The 14,155-nt window shown below is 42.3% G+C and overlaps 1 protein-coding gene across 2 annotated transcripts in view; it reads left to right on the forward strand.

Annotated features, from left to right (window-relative positions):
• Positions 1 to 14,155, forward strand: part of MYBPC2 (myosin binding protein C2) — a 119,815-nt gene that overhangs the window by 89,865 nt on the left and 15,795 nt on the right. For both annotated transcript variants that reach the window (XM_089652567.1, XM_089652568.1), the window contains 4 exons: positions 738 to 826; positions 925 to 1,120; positions 5,099 to 5,238; positions 9,503 to 9,662. In XM_089652567.1, the coding sequence (XP_089508693.1) occupies positions 738 to 826; positions 925 to 1,120; positions 5,099 to 5,238; positions 9,503 to 9,662 (585 nt within the window). The remainder of the gene's footprint in view (positions 1 to 737; positions 827 to 924; positions 1,121 to 5,098; positions 5,239 to 9,502; positions 9,663 to 14,155) is intronic.

Here is a 14,155-nt window from a genome sequence, read left to right on the forward strand (position 1 = left end):
GTAAGTCTCAAACAAATAAGACTTCATGCTTTAGATAATATCAGTTCAAACACTCCATAATTTCTTTTTTTTATAAATATTACCAGTACATCACAAATGAGTGTTGAAGAATTATGAGTTTACAGACATACATTAAAAAATAATAAACATTCATTCCAGCTTATGCACTGAGTTGGTTTTTGAGGATCGCGTGGTCAAAAGAAGGTCTCCTATGCATCCAAAGCAAATAGTGACCAATTAGAATACTCTTTTTAATTTTTCCTTTTAATGAAAGGTAAAACCTACCGTAATTAGATGCCATAATATTCCCACATTGGGGGTTGTTTTCTCCAGTTTTCATGAACCACCTCAGTGTATTAAAAAGTGTCCTTCATAAATAGGAAATGCTTCTCCAAGAAAGCCGTAACTGTCCATCCTTCCTTTGCAGAATAGACGTTCCATAGAAATACTCAAACCAATACTTTATTTCACTGCGAGTGAATTTACTGGCCAGACACAAATATGCAGTCTGTGGCATTGGAGTTTCTAAGCAACACACTGTATTTGTTCTAAATTAGTTACTTGCAGTAAAGCTGCAGGTTCAGCTAGACTGCTTTGAAACTTGTATCGGAATATGGGGCTCTGAGAATGGCTGCTTTTTTGATCAGTGGTATCACATTTCTTCTAATACCATACTTCCTTTTATATAAGTGCATAACAAATTTTCTTCTCATTTGTACTTTATTTTGATTTACCAGAACAACCAAAGATTCGCTTACCTCGCCATCTCAGGCAGACATATGTCAGAAAAGTTGGGGAGCAAGTCAATCTAGTTATTCCGTTCCAGGTAACTGTATGATGGAAGTAAACTAAATGGGTAAAAAGGGACGTTTCCAGTATTTTACTGCAACAGTTTTATCAATTCTGTATTAATTAAATTTACAGGGAAAACCAAGGCCAATGGTTACGTGGTCAAAAGAAGGCCAACCCTTGGACCCAAAGCAAATCAGTGTAAGAACTACTGAAATAGACACTATCCTGTTTATCCGATCTGCTGAAAGAAGTCACTCTGGAAAATATAGTCTCACTGTGCAGATTGAAAACATGCAAGACACTGCAATAATAAACATTCGTATTGTAGGTAAGTCTGTAAGGAAACAGATGATGTATTGCCAACTACCGGGTTAAATGTTGTATACAGTATAAACGAATATACCTTTAATATCTTTACATATAGACATACATGAAATTGAAAGGTTTGGCTTTGACAAAATGTCTGAAATTTGGGACATTTGTGCAAAATTTCACTTTGCAGCAAAATGCCTTTGGGTCAAAGGTAAAAGGTAAAGTTACATTTTTGGGGGACTTTTAAAGGGTACAATGAGCTTTAAAGTATGCCTAAAGGCAATTTTTGGCTTTGGACAGACTGGAGAGGGATTAGAACACCTATTAGGTTTTTCATCATGTTTGTGCCCATTATGGTAATTCACCCTTTCTATTTATCATGTTTACCATTATCACCAGGAATGTAAGTGAAAGAAAATCCAAAATGTTAGGTTGTTCCCAGAATTATTCAAATGGAGACACTAGTTCTAGTGACCCTGGTGACAACCAGAGATTCCCTCAATTTGGATGGATTTCCTCTTGCTTTTTGTTCTGGCTATGGGACAGGAAGTTAAGGGCAATCTCCCCAATGGAAAACAAGAAAAAAAAACTAGCAGGGGTTATACCCTCCTGTGACGGAGGGTAGGCAGGACAGAACACACAGAGCAGATGGCAAACATACAAAGCTTTATTGAGACAACAAAATGACAGTCATTCAATAGGGAAATGGCAGGGAGGGTGATCTCGCCAGTAGGGGGACAGCAAGGAGGGGCTATAACACTTGGAGTCCAGTATCGAGAGCAAAGAAAAAGTCTCTGTAGCAAACTGTAATCCAACAGGGGGGTTAGGGGATCATCACAGGGACAGTTCAGGTAAAACAGGGGAAAGCATATGCCCACGGATCCGACAGGGTGTCCAGTCTACCAGGGATAAGAAAGTAAGACACATGTACCTGTTGGAGGACCGGGACAGGCGGGGGGGTCTCTCCCTTTGGGCTGGGGGTCTCAGGCCGGCTGGCTTGTGCGGTCTCCCCCCTTTGGACTGGGGTCTCAGGCAGCAGGCAGGCAATCTCCCCCCTTTGCTGGGGCCTCAGGCAGGCTGGCTTGTGCAGTCTCCCCCCTTTGGACTGGGGCCTCCGGCAGAAGGCAAACAATCTCCCCCCTAGGCTGGGGTCTCAGGCAACAGGCAGGCAATATCCCCCCTATGCTGGGGTCTCAGGCAAGGCTTGCAGGCAATCTACCCCTGGGCTGGGGGTCTCAGGCAGGCTGGCAGGCAATCTCCCCCTAGACTTGGGGGTCTCAGGCAGCTGGCAGGTAATCTCCCCTCAGCTGGGGTCTCAGGCAGGTGGCAGGCGATCTCCTACTAGGCTTGGGGGTCTCAGGCAGATAGCAGGTACTCTCCCCTTAGCTTGGGGTCTCAGGCAGGTGTGGGCGATCTCCCCCTAGACTTGGGGGTCTGGTTATGAGGGTCCCGCCACAGCTGGGCTCCCTCCGTGACTGCACAGCAGAATGGATCATCGGAGAGCCCGGCATCAGCCTCTTAAGCTGATGCAGGACACTCTCCGGTCGTCCTGGTAACTGGGGGTGGGCCGGGGGCGGCGTGCCTCATCACCCAGCAACAAGGCATGCCCCCTGGACACGGGCTGCGCTACTAGTGAGTGCGGCCTTTGTCCGGAGGCATCCACAAGAGCAGGAACTCCTCGTGCCTGCGCTGCGGATGCTGGGATTGTGCGGCGTCAACCTGACGCCGTGATCCGGAACATCTCTGCAGGGGGTTCGCAGGGAGGTGTGAACCTCGCTATCTTGTCCCCTCCGCCCTCCCCAGATGGGAATAAGATAGTGGCAGAGGTGAGAGGGGCCGTGCCTCTCGTCCTGCCGCGGCTCTTTGAAGCCGAGCCGCGGCAGGACGAGAGACAGCAGGGGGTCACCTCAGATGCGGGCCAGCGGAGGGCGCTTACTGTGACACCTCCCTTACACTATCCAAAATGAAAAAATAAAGTTTTGCCTTTATATATACAATGGGCAGCCATATTTACTTACATGCACATGATTTGCCGTGCTATGGTTATGCTTTACTGCTTCATCTGAAAATGCATGTCTATGAGGATGATTTACTAAAGGAGTTGTTCCCACAATAAATTGTGTGCAGATTCACTTCAATTATCCACTAATGTGAAAAGTAAATCCCTGCTTATTTTTTCATGTGCAAATGATTGGAAAATTGAAGCGAATATTCTCAAAACTTTTAAGGCTCCTTTACCCTTGCGATTGGGGGGAGGGTAAAAAACATGTGGTTGAGTTGCCTTTTTTTCTGCTCCCAACTTCCCCCCTTAAGGCCTATTGACAGCAGAAACTGCAAGTAACTGTGCATTTTTTCCTTGCATGCATTTGGCACACGTTTTACATGCAGTTGATGCACTTTTTTCTATATGCAATTGTCCTGTGGGTTCACTTCCTAATTCTTTCTTTCCTTGGGCTTCTATGCGCACTGTGATGCATTGCAGTGCATTCACATGCTTTTTGTGCGTTTGTAGTACAGAAAAATGCAGTGTGCCATACTTTTCTGCACTGCACTGCACTGCACTGCAATGGTGTTAACTATGCCCCTAGGATAACCTGGATTTTGGACTGTTTATATAGTTGGAGTGCAGTCCAAAACGCACTCCAAAAAATGTAAAAGGGCCCTTAAACTGCAAAGGCAGCAAACTGGGGTACACACATGCAACAGATACAACATATTTTTTTCTGTCTCCCTGTTGGGAGGATTTACCATGTCTATTTGTCCTAGTGACCATTGTTTCCAGGACTAAAAGTGATGGTAAATTCTAGAATCTGAATTATCACCAGAAAGGAAAGTGAAAAAGTGTTTCAATGGGAACACGTATTCCAGTGCCAACTGACTTATAAACATTTTACTCACTGCCTCCTCTGTTTACAGTACAGTCCTGTTCTGTATGGCCTTTGGAATATGTGTGTAGTTCCATTTGTGCTTTGTCTACAGGACATAAAGTGAAGGGACATCTCTCCGATGTAACATACATTGATAAGGATACTGTCTACCTTTTCTATTATAATTGTCAGCATCAACAATGTTGCATCTACTATAAAATGACCATCCATTAGGAAGAGATATACTTTAATCCTTAGAAAATGTAACACTCCTAAATGTTTTCTTGTCCCCATATTGCTGACTGATAGAAGAACTACAACATTTAAAAATAAGTGTGCTGGATACCTGCAAAGATCAAAGTTCTACTATTTCAACTATATTTAACATCATTTTTGGACATAGTCCAGCAATGGCTGCATAAACCCCCTTGCCCCTAGCTCTATCGCAGCTACAGAATGTGAGAGGTTTATTTTAATCCTTCCTAATTCAGAGTTGTAAGTGTGAATTTACTAGTCCTGAATTGGTCATGAAGGCACTCCTGCCGTTCCAAGAACTTGGCAAGCTTTTCAAATGATGATACTACCCTGCATGCTGGCGTCATGTCAGTACCTTGCTGCCAAAATTTTCTATATTTCATCATATGCATTTTAAATACACACCAATTTCAAACAGAGAAAGAATGAATGGAAAATAAAACATTTGAATGTATTGTGACAGTATACTGAATGTAGGACATTAAAGGAAACCTGTCGCGAGGCTGCCACTACTATATTATAATAGTGACCTCTTGTGAAAATGAAGTAGCCCGACTGTTGATCATCTTGTTTCATTTAGTTTAGATGCCTAGGATAAGCAATCAGACAAGGATTTCTGACTTTACACTAGCCTTCCTGGTCTACATACTTCTGTCTGGTTAGTTAAAAAACAACCGGCATTTTCAGACAGAGGTCAGCAATGACAATTCCTGTATTTCACCTGTGATGGGTTTACTTTAGAGCGTGTCTTTGTATTTGGGCAGATATTTCTGTGGAAGGCCGTAAGTTGCTTTACATACGGTATGAGGGCATAAATAGACCTTATTGGCTTATATATATGTTTAAACATATATTTTTTATTATGTTCGCAGAGAAGCCTGGGCCTCCACAAGTTGTGACTGTCAAAGAGGTTTGGGGTTTCAATGCCCTGGTGGAATGGCAGCCACCAAAGGACAATGGAAATTCAGAAATCACAGGCTACACTATACAAAAGGCTGACAAGAAGACAAAGGTACATATACCTAAACAATCCTACTCTGGCTGATTTATAACAATAAAACCTTGAAATGGCCTTTGGGCTACGTTCACACTAGCTTTGTCAGCAGACCTTAGACAGGCGTTTGGGAAGAACCTCTCAAACACCTCTGAAAATTCTGGCACATGGCAGCACACAGTGCTGTTCACACGGAAGCGTTTGTGTCGCGGCAAAACTGACGTCTCTGGTAGAGTCAGGAGGAGTTGAAGCCTCCCAATTAAGTCTATGGTGCCGCTGTGCAAACGCCTGGCCAGCGTTTGCAGTGCAGTTGTGACCCGGTTGCGAGGCGCATGCGGAGCGTTAATACCATTTAAACTTCATTATAGGAGTTTGTGGTGCGGTTTTAACACTTGGCAAAATGCCTATCAACCGCCTCAAAACCGCGCATAGGGCGTTTTGGGAGCGTTTGCGGAGCGTTAAAAATGCTTCACAAACGCCTGTCTAATGCTTGTCAAACGCTATAGGGGCGTTTGGCAAGAGTTAGAAATAAAGTCAAGTGTGAACGAGCCCTAATGGAGAAAAATTAACTTGGGTCTGAACCTCCTCTTACACAGTAATAGGAGGACCTGTCTGGGACATCTTCAGTGGAAAAATTGTTCAGTGCTGGAAGTGGCCACAAAGTAAAGGAGGGCTGCACTTTGATGGGTGTGGACTTTAATTAAAAGACAACTGCAAGTTGTCAGTTATATTACAGAAATGCAACCAATAGTAAGTGTATCATCAACTAAATATGCTATGTGATGAGCATAATTAAAGTAGAAATCTGGTCTAAACCTATCTAATCGTAAACCTGCTCCCACCCCCATTCTAAGCCCTATACTAACTACCCTTTAAAGAAAAGATGTGTATACTTACCTAATATAAGGATGCTCCGATCCAGTCACCTGATCTTCCCAGTGGCGGGCTTCAGGGTAGAGGAGAGATAGCTGCAATGCCTGGGCAGAGACGTCACCCTATGGGGCCTCCATTGTCCTTCCTCTCTCCTGATGCCAATGCTGGGAGCCGATCACATGCTGCAGCTATATTTAGGTATGGAATTACTGGCACAGATAGTAGAACCTACCCTAAGGCACTCCTCATACTAACCATTCCTGTCACCCCTTAAAGCAGAGCTCCACCCAAAAGTTGAAGTTCCACTTTAAGGACTGGTCCCCAGCTCCCCGTTAAGGATTGGCACCTTTGGGGAGCGAGGGGGGAGCGGGTACCCAAAACTGACAGGTACCCGCTCCCACTTCTGCTGTGATTGTGCCTAGGCAATCAAAAGAAAAAGTTGTCCTCCCCCCTACCTCCACCTATTCTTTTCGGACATGTCACAGGTCCCAGAAGACTACAGGACCATTCACAAAGTATAGTGCTACTCGCGCATGCGCAGTGAGCGCCTGGTTGTGAAGCTTCAAGCTCTCAGAAGCTGTGAAGATGTTGGCACTGGGAACACAGGGCGGCTGATGAAACTGGCTGTGGAGGGGACATCGCGGGATCGAGGGACAGGTACGTTTCCTGTCAGCAAGTACAGTTTTTGTAGCTGCTGACTTTTTAATTTTTTTTAATATTCACTGGAACTCCACTTTAAGCTGATATCACATTTGCCATCCCGTGGCTGGCCAGAACTTTCAATTGAATTTGAAGTCAAAGTGCACTGAAATCTTAAGAGTCCAAAGTAAGGTTTTACTCCAAATACACTGTTAAAAAATTTAAAGGAACACTTTTTAAACAGAGTACAGCATCAAGTCAATTAAACTCCTGGGATATTGATACGGTCTGTTAAGTAGCAGAGGGGGTTGTTAATCAGTTTCAGCTGCTTTGGTGTTAATGAAATTAACAACAGGTGCACTAGATGGACAATAAAGTGATGACCCCCAAAACAGGAATGGTTTTACAGGTGGAGGCCACTGACATGTTTTTCCCTGCTCATATTTTCTGACTGTTTTTCACTAGTTTTGCATAGGACCAATGTCACTACTGGTAGCATGAGATGATACCTGGACCCTACAGAGGTGGCACAGGCAGCCCAACTCCTCCAGGATGGCACATCAATACGTGCCATTGCCAGAAGGTTTGCTGTGTCTCCCAGCACAGTCTCAAGAGCATGGAGGAAATTCCAGGAGACAGGCAGTTACTCTAGGAGAGCTGGACATGGCCACAGAAGGCGCTTAACCCATCAGCAGGACTGGTATCTGCTCCTTTGTTCCTTCTAAGGAAGAACAGGATGAGCACTGACAGAGCCCTACAAAATGACCTCCAGCAGACCACTGGTGTGAATGTCTCTGGCTAAACAATCAGAAGCAGACTTCATGAGGGTGGCCTGAGGGCCCCATATCCTCTAGTGGTCCCTGTGCTCACTGCTGGGCACCAAAGAGCTTGATTGGAATCTGCCATTAAACACCAGAATTGGCAGGTCCGCCACTGGTGCCCTGTGCTTTTCACAGATGAGAGCAGGTTCACCCTGAGCACATGTGACAGATGTGAAAGGGTCTGCAGAAGCAGTGGAGAACATTATGCTGCCTGTAACATCATTCAGCATGACAGTTTTGGTGGTGGGTCAGTGATGGTCTGGGAAGGAATATCCATGGAGGGATAAACAAGCCTCTGCAAGCTGTACAATGGCATCCTTACTGCCATTGGGTATTGGGATGAAATCCTTGGACCCATTTTCAGACCCTACACTGGTGCACTGGGTCCTGGGTTCCTCCTGGTGCATGACAATGCCCGGCCTCATGTAGTGAAAGTCTGCAGACAGTTTCTGGAGGATGAAGGAATCGATACCATTGAATGGCCCCCACGCTCGCCTGACCTAAATCCAATAGAACACCTCTGGGATATCATGTTTTGGTCTATCCAACACGGCCAGATCCCACCTCAGTCTGTCCAGGAGCTCAGTGATTCCCTGGTCCAGATCTGGGAGGAAACACCCCAGGACACCATCCGTCGTCTCATTAGGAGCATGCCCCGACGTGGTCAACCTTGCATACATGCACATGGGGGCCATACAAACTACTGAGTACCATTTTGAGTTGCTGCAATAAAGTTTCAGCTAAATGGACTAGACTGCTGCATCATTTTTTCACTTCCATTTTTGGGGTGTCTTTGAATTCAGTCCTCTGTAGGTTGATATTTTTCATTTCCATCAAACGATGGGGCATCATTACATTCCTAACACATTACTCTGTCCATATCAGTATAGATATCCAACCTGATATTTTTCCCCATTGAGATCTGATGTTTTTTCAAAGTGTTCCTTTAATATTTTTGACCAGTGTATTAAATATAAGCACCAGTATGTTTCGGGGGCCACACATCACCCCTTCACCAGGGCTGCAACATGAAAAAGAGCAAGAAAAATTTAAATAAAAATAGTTATTTGGCAGGGATAAATTAATAAAGTCACATGTAAGTATTTATATACATACTGTATATACACATGGATCCATAAGACTGAGTGGATTATGCTATTATATCCATCCAGTTTCCAACTGTATTACAGCTTTATCTAAATCACCACCTCTAGGGTATGTATGTACATGCCTCAATGCAAAAAAAATAAATAACTGAAGAATCTAAATTATATTTAAGGTCTTCATGTGATCTGAATGGAGTTGAAATCTTCCCATTTTCCATGGCATAAACATGGTAATCAATGCAGGACCTGAACCAATGCTTGGTTTTACCAACGTGGAAGGTTCTGCATCTACAAACCATAAAACCATCAGCGCTGAGCGAACTATTGGCACTTTATAAATACTGTATAATAATAATAAGATATGCAGTGCCAGTATTCTAACAAGTGATATATAATGTTTTAAGACTCAACCCATCTGGTAAGTTAAATGTACCCCCTCTAATATCCATCTACATTGGGTTCAGAAACCACATGTAAATGTATGCCTATTGCAACAGGGGTCCTCTCTCTCTTTGTTCCCTGCTAGTAGCTATGGACTAAAGAGTCACTGATTGTCTTGGAATGCTTGTAAACTAAAGCTGACTTCTGAGTAATTTATTTACTTATGATGGGATCACATGTAGAAAGATACCATCGTTTCCAGTTAATGGATTGAATAATTTTGTGGTCACCATGTAATTAATATTGTGTATACCATGTAATTAATCTTTTGACCCTACAAAAGATTACACTGAAATCCTTCTCCAAAATGTATTGCTAGATTTTTTAATTTTCTGTTAATCTAAAGAAAAAATTACATTTAGAACAAAGTTCTAATGTTCACTTTTTTTATCTAATTCTCAGGAATGGTTCACAGTATATGAGCACAATCGTCAGCCACGATGTACAGTGTCTGACCTCATCATGGGAAATGAATATTACTTCAGAGTGTTCAGTGAAAACATAGTTGGCCTTAGTGAGAACCCAGGAGTCACCAAGAACACAGCCATCATCCAAAAAACAGGTAGGTGTAAATTAACATCCGGAAACACATGTACAACTAGGCACCATAGCTTCATAATGTAAGATTTTTAGGGGTTTTTTATCATTTACTTTTACCTATAAAACCTGTTAGTACTAAACTTCCTGTCCTAGGGTGACAACATTCATCATGGTACTGTATCTATGGAGGATCACTGTTGTCACTTTAGGACAGAAGATGTGTTAAGACTATAGAACACCTCCTCTTTCCATAACGTAGGCGGAATTGTTTTTTCAGTTCATTGAGAGTACTGGAGAGGGAATAGGACGCATAAGTTTACATGATAATAATTAAATAACAAAATGTTTTAAGTGTATGTTTAACAGACCAAAATAGAACATACTGTATACTGAACATATAGTTCATTGTTCATTATCAGAAAATACGGATGCTTATACTGATATGTTGTAAATTCAAAAAGTCCAACGCCTAAATTTATGCAGCTGTTTCTTCAATCAATCAACAGGTAAGTATCTCCAGTGGATTCAATCTCAAAGATTCTTACCAGATTTTCTGACCCATACACCAATCAATGGGTCTAATAAAGCTTTTTTTTTCATTCCAATGTCTCTGTCTTCTTTAAACCTCTTCAAAATCTCTCCAGTGTATACCCCCAAAAAAAAAGGCTCATATAGTGCAGAATCTTCAAAACTGAGATGAGTTTTTCTGTTTGGTAAGGATTTAGACAAAAGGGGAATCACAAAGTCACTGATCACTGGTGGTTTTGTAACCATGCATGATGGTATGCATGCAAGTGATCACACGAGTGAAAACTGTATTACAGTTTGAGATTGAATCCACTGGATATACTTACCTGTTGATTGGTTGCAAAAATAGCTGCATATATTTAAGCACTGGACTTTTTGAATTTACATACTGAAATTCAGTAGGGGCATTATTGTGCAGTCTAGCAGCTGTTGGGGACACTTGAGCGCTGGTTAAAGACTTTTAGTATCACGATGTATTAGCTTTGTAAATTTTGCCTCGTGTGTACCATTATCACTGCTTTTCACGTGCAGTGCAGGACCAATGACAGTAAAACTTGCTCATAGATTGGTACGTATCACACATCATTCTAGAGGAAATATCCTATTGTGTATCCCCATTCGTATTTAAGTATTACCATGAACTGAAGGTAAGTCAGTGATCAAAGTCTTATCAAGAGGATCTTGTCAGTTAAAACATCTGTAAAGAAGAATCTCTGAGTGATGCACCTCACACCCAAAACATAAAAAAGTTAAATAGTGTATATTTGTATAAAAAATTCAAGATTAGTTAATCTATGTCCAAGATCCCAAGCTGCAATAATTTACAAACCATCCAAACATTTACCACCTAATGTACATACACACAGAAAAGTGTCACACATTTATCCTATTCAAACAACAAGCAAACATTGGCAAATTATGTGTTGTGTTTTAATTATAATACTCCTTTACATGGAATTCTCATCAGCCACATTTGAAATTTTAAGTAAAAATGGCATCCAGTGCATGTACAAAGGCCTTTGAAAAGTATGCAAGATTAGATGATCTTTCAGAAATCTGGTATAACAGTAACCTCAGATAAAATGGGTCCGCAATGTTAAAGGCAAAGCAGTCATACGGGAAGTACAACCAGCTGTTGGTACTCTTGTTTTGCAAAGCTGGAGTCTTGTGTTCAGTTCTTTACTAAGTGTATTTCTTGCCTTTCAGTATATATTTGCATATTTACTTCCAAAGTCCAAAATATATATCTTTGAGTCAGACCGGGACTGGCCACAAAATCCATTGGGCATGCAGCTGAGGCCGCCGGGCTGCATGTCCCAGGGTCGGGAGTCACATGCATCTGAGCTGCTTGGCATGTGCAGCCATTGCTGGAGCCTTCGATTGGCCTTTTCTGGGGTTTAATAATTCATTTAATTGTCTCTAATGTCATCTGAGTCTTGTAATATAAGAAATGATTGGAGGGACGTCCTCCATACTAATTACCTTGTATGTATGGCAGAGTCTCTATGTAATGTATCTGGGTGATACAATCGTGTACAGCTACCATACCATGTACTATACACAGATGATTGGCGTTTCTGGTCATATGTCCGAGTCTAGGTGATATTGGGGTTATCATGAATCCAGGTGATTATATGGTCATTATGAGTGTTGGTAATATATGTGAGGTTACTATGAGTCCGGGTGATTATATATATGGTTATCTGTAACTCCAGGTGATTATATATAGGGTTATTATGAGTCTGGGTGATATATATGGGGTTATTGTGACACAGGGTGAATATATAGGATTACTGTGAGTCCAGGTGATTATATACAATATGTGGTTACTATGACTTTGGGTGATTATATATAGGGTTATTATGAGTCTGGGTGATATATATGGGGTTATTGTGACACAGGGTACATATAGGATTACTGTGAGTCCAGGTGATTATATACAATATGTGGTTACTATGACTTTGGGTGATTATATATAGAGTTATTATGAATCCAGGTAATCATATATATGGTTACTATGAGTCCAGGCAGGCCGAGATGTATACAGAGTCTGAGAGCTGTGTATGGAGGGATGTGGATGAGAACGATCATAGAGAGGTAAAGAAGGCATTGACAGAAAAGAATGATAGCGACCAAAGAGGAAAATGTTGATGGATAGAAGGGACGGAGAATGATTCAGAGAGGAGAGTGGCAAGGATGAAGGTGCAGGAGAATGTTTAGGGTGCAGAGCATGCATTTATGGAGCAGAAGAGTCTACACTCACTGGACACTTTATTAGGTACAACTGTTTACTTGCTTGGTAACACAAATTGCTAATCAGCCAACTACATGGCAGCAATTCAATATATTTAGGCATCTAAACCTGGTGAAGACAACTTGAAGTTCAAACCGAGCATCAGGGAGGGGAAAGAAAGGGTATTTAAGTGACTTTGAACATAGCATGGTTATTGGTGCCAGACGGGCTAGTCTGAGTATTTAAAAAACTGCTGATCTGCTGGATTTGCACGCACAACCATCTCTAGGGTTTATAGAGAATGGTCCGAAAAAGAGTAAATATCCAGTGAGTGGCAGTTGTGTGGAGGAAAGTGCCTTGCTGATGTCAGAGGTCAGAGGAGAATGGGCAGACTGGTTCGAGATGATAGAAAGGCAACAGTAACTCAAATAACCACTCGTTACAACCAAGGTATGCAGAATACCATCTCTGAACATATCACATGTCAAACCTTGAAGCAGATGGGCTACAGCAGCAGAAGACCACACCGGGTGCCACTCCTGTCAGCTCAGAACAGGAAACAGAAGCTACAAATTGTACAGGCTCACCAAAATTGGACAATAGAAGACTGGAAAAACATTGCCTGGTCTGATGAGTCTCGATTTCAGCTGCGACATTCAGATGATAGGGTCAGAATTTGGCGTAAACAACATGGAAGCATAGCGCCATCCTGTGTTGTATCAATAGTTCAGGCTGGTGGTTCTTGGCACACTTTGGGCCCCTGATTACCAATTGAGCACCGTTTAAATGCCACGGCCTACCTGAGTATTATTGCTGACCATGTCCATCCTTTTATGACCTCAGTGTACCCATCTTCTGATGGCTACTTCCAGCAGGATAATGCACCATGTCACAAAGCTCAAAACATCTCAAACTGGTTTCCTGAACATGACAATGAGTTCACTGTACTCCAATGGCCTCCACAGTCACCAGATCTCAATCCAATAGAGTACATTTGGGATGTGGTAGAATGGGAGATTCGCATCATGGATGTGCAGCCGAGAAATCTGCAGCAACTGCGTGATGTGATCATGTCAAAATGGATCAAACTCCCTGAGGAATGTTTCCAACACTTTGCTGAATCTATGCCACAAAGAATTAAAGTGTTACTAAACCCACAACAGTAAAATCATTCTGTATATGCAGTAAAGCATGCTTGTTATACCTGTGGAGCCTATGGAGGGTAATCCTCTGCATTGTATAAAAATGCTGTTTGATCCTGACTTCTCTGATCTTCCCCTTCTTCCAGTGCCCCCCTCTTATTTCCTGATAAGACAAATGGTGTAGAGATACTCTGCACATGCTCAGTTTTGTGTGTATTGCTAGATAGCTTTTTTTTCTTTTCTTGGGAGAGTGCATGTTATCAGCACAGGGCCAATCAGCTCTGTCCAGACAGAGGTCAGAGGTTCTGCATCCTCCTAGTGCAGAAAGAAAACTCCTCCTACAAGCTTTAACCAGTGCTCTGCTGAACACTGATAGAAGTCACAAGACTGCTCTAACTGCTGATGAGAAAATGTATTTAGCAATTTATATTTACTAAAATAATTGCATTTCCATGTTCTGTGTTCTGAGTGAGACCAGATATAGTGAATGCAGGGTCCTGGGTTTAGTAACACTTTAAGGCAGTTCTGAAGTCAAAAGGGTGTCCAACCTGGTACTAGCAAGGTGTACCTAATAAAGTGGCTGGTGAGTGTATATATAAATAACTAAAAGAC

This window comes from Staurois parvus, unplaced genomic scaffold, assembly GCF_062004578.1.
Source record: "Staurois parvus isolate SC_StPar_1 unplaced genomic scaffold, SC_StPar_1.0 ptg000686l, whole genome shotgun sequence".
NCBI classification, from domain to species: domain Eukaryota; kingdom Metazoa; phylum Chordata; class Amphibia; order Anura; family Ranidae; genus Staurois; species Staurois parvus.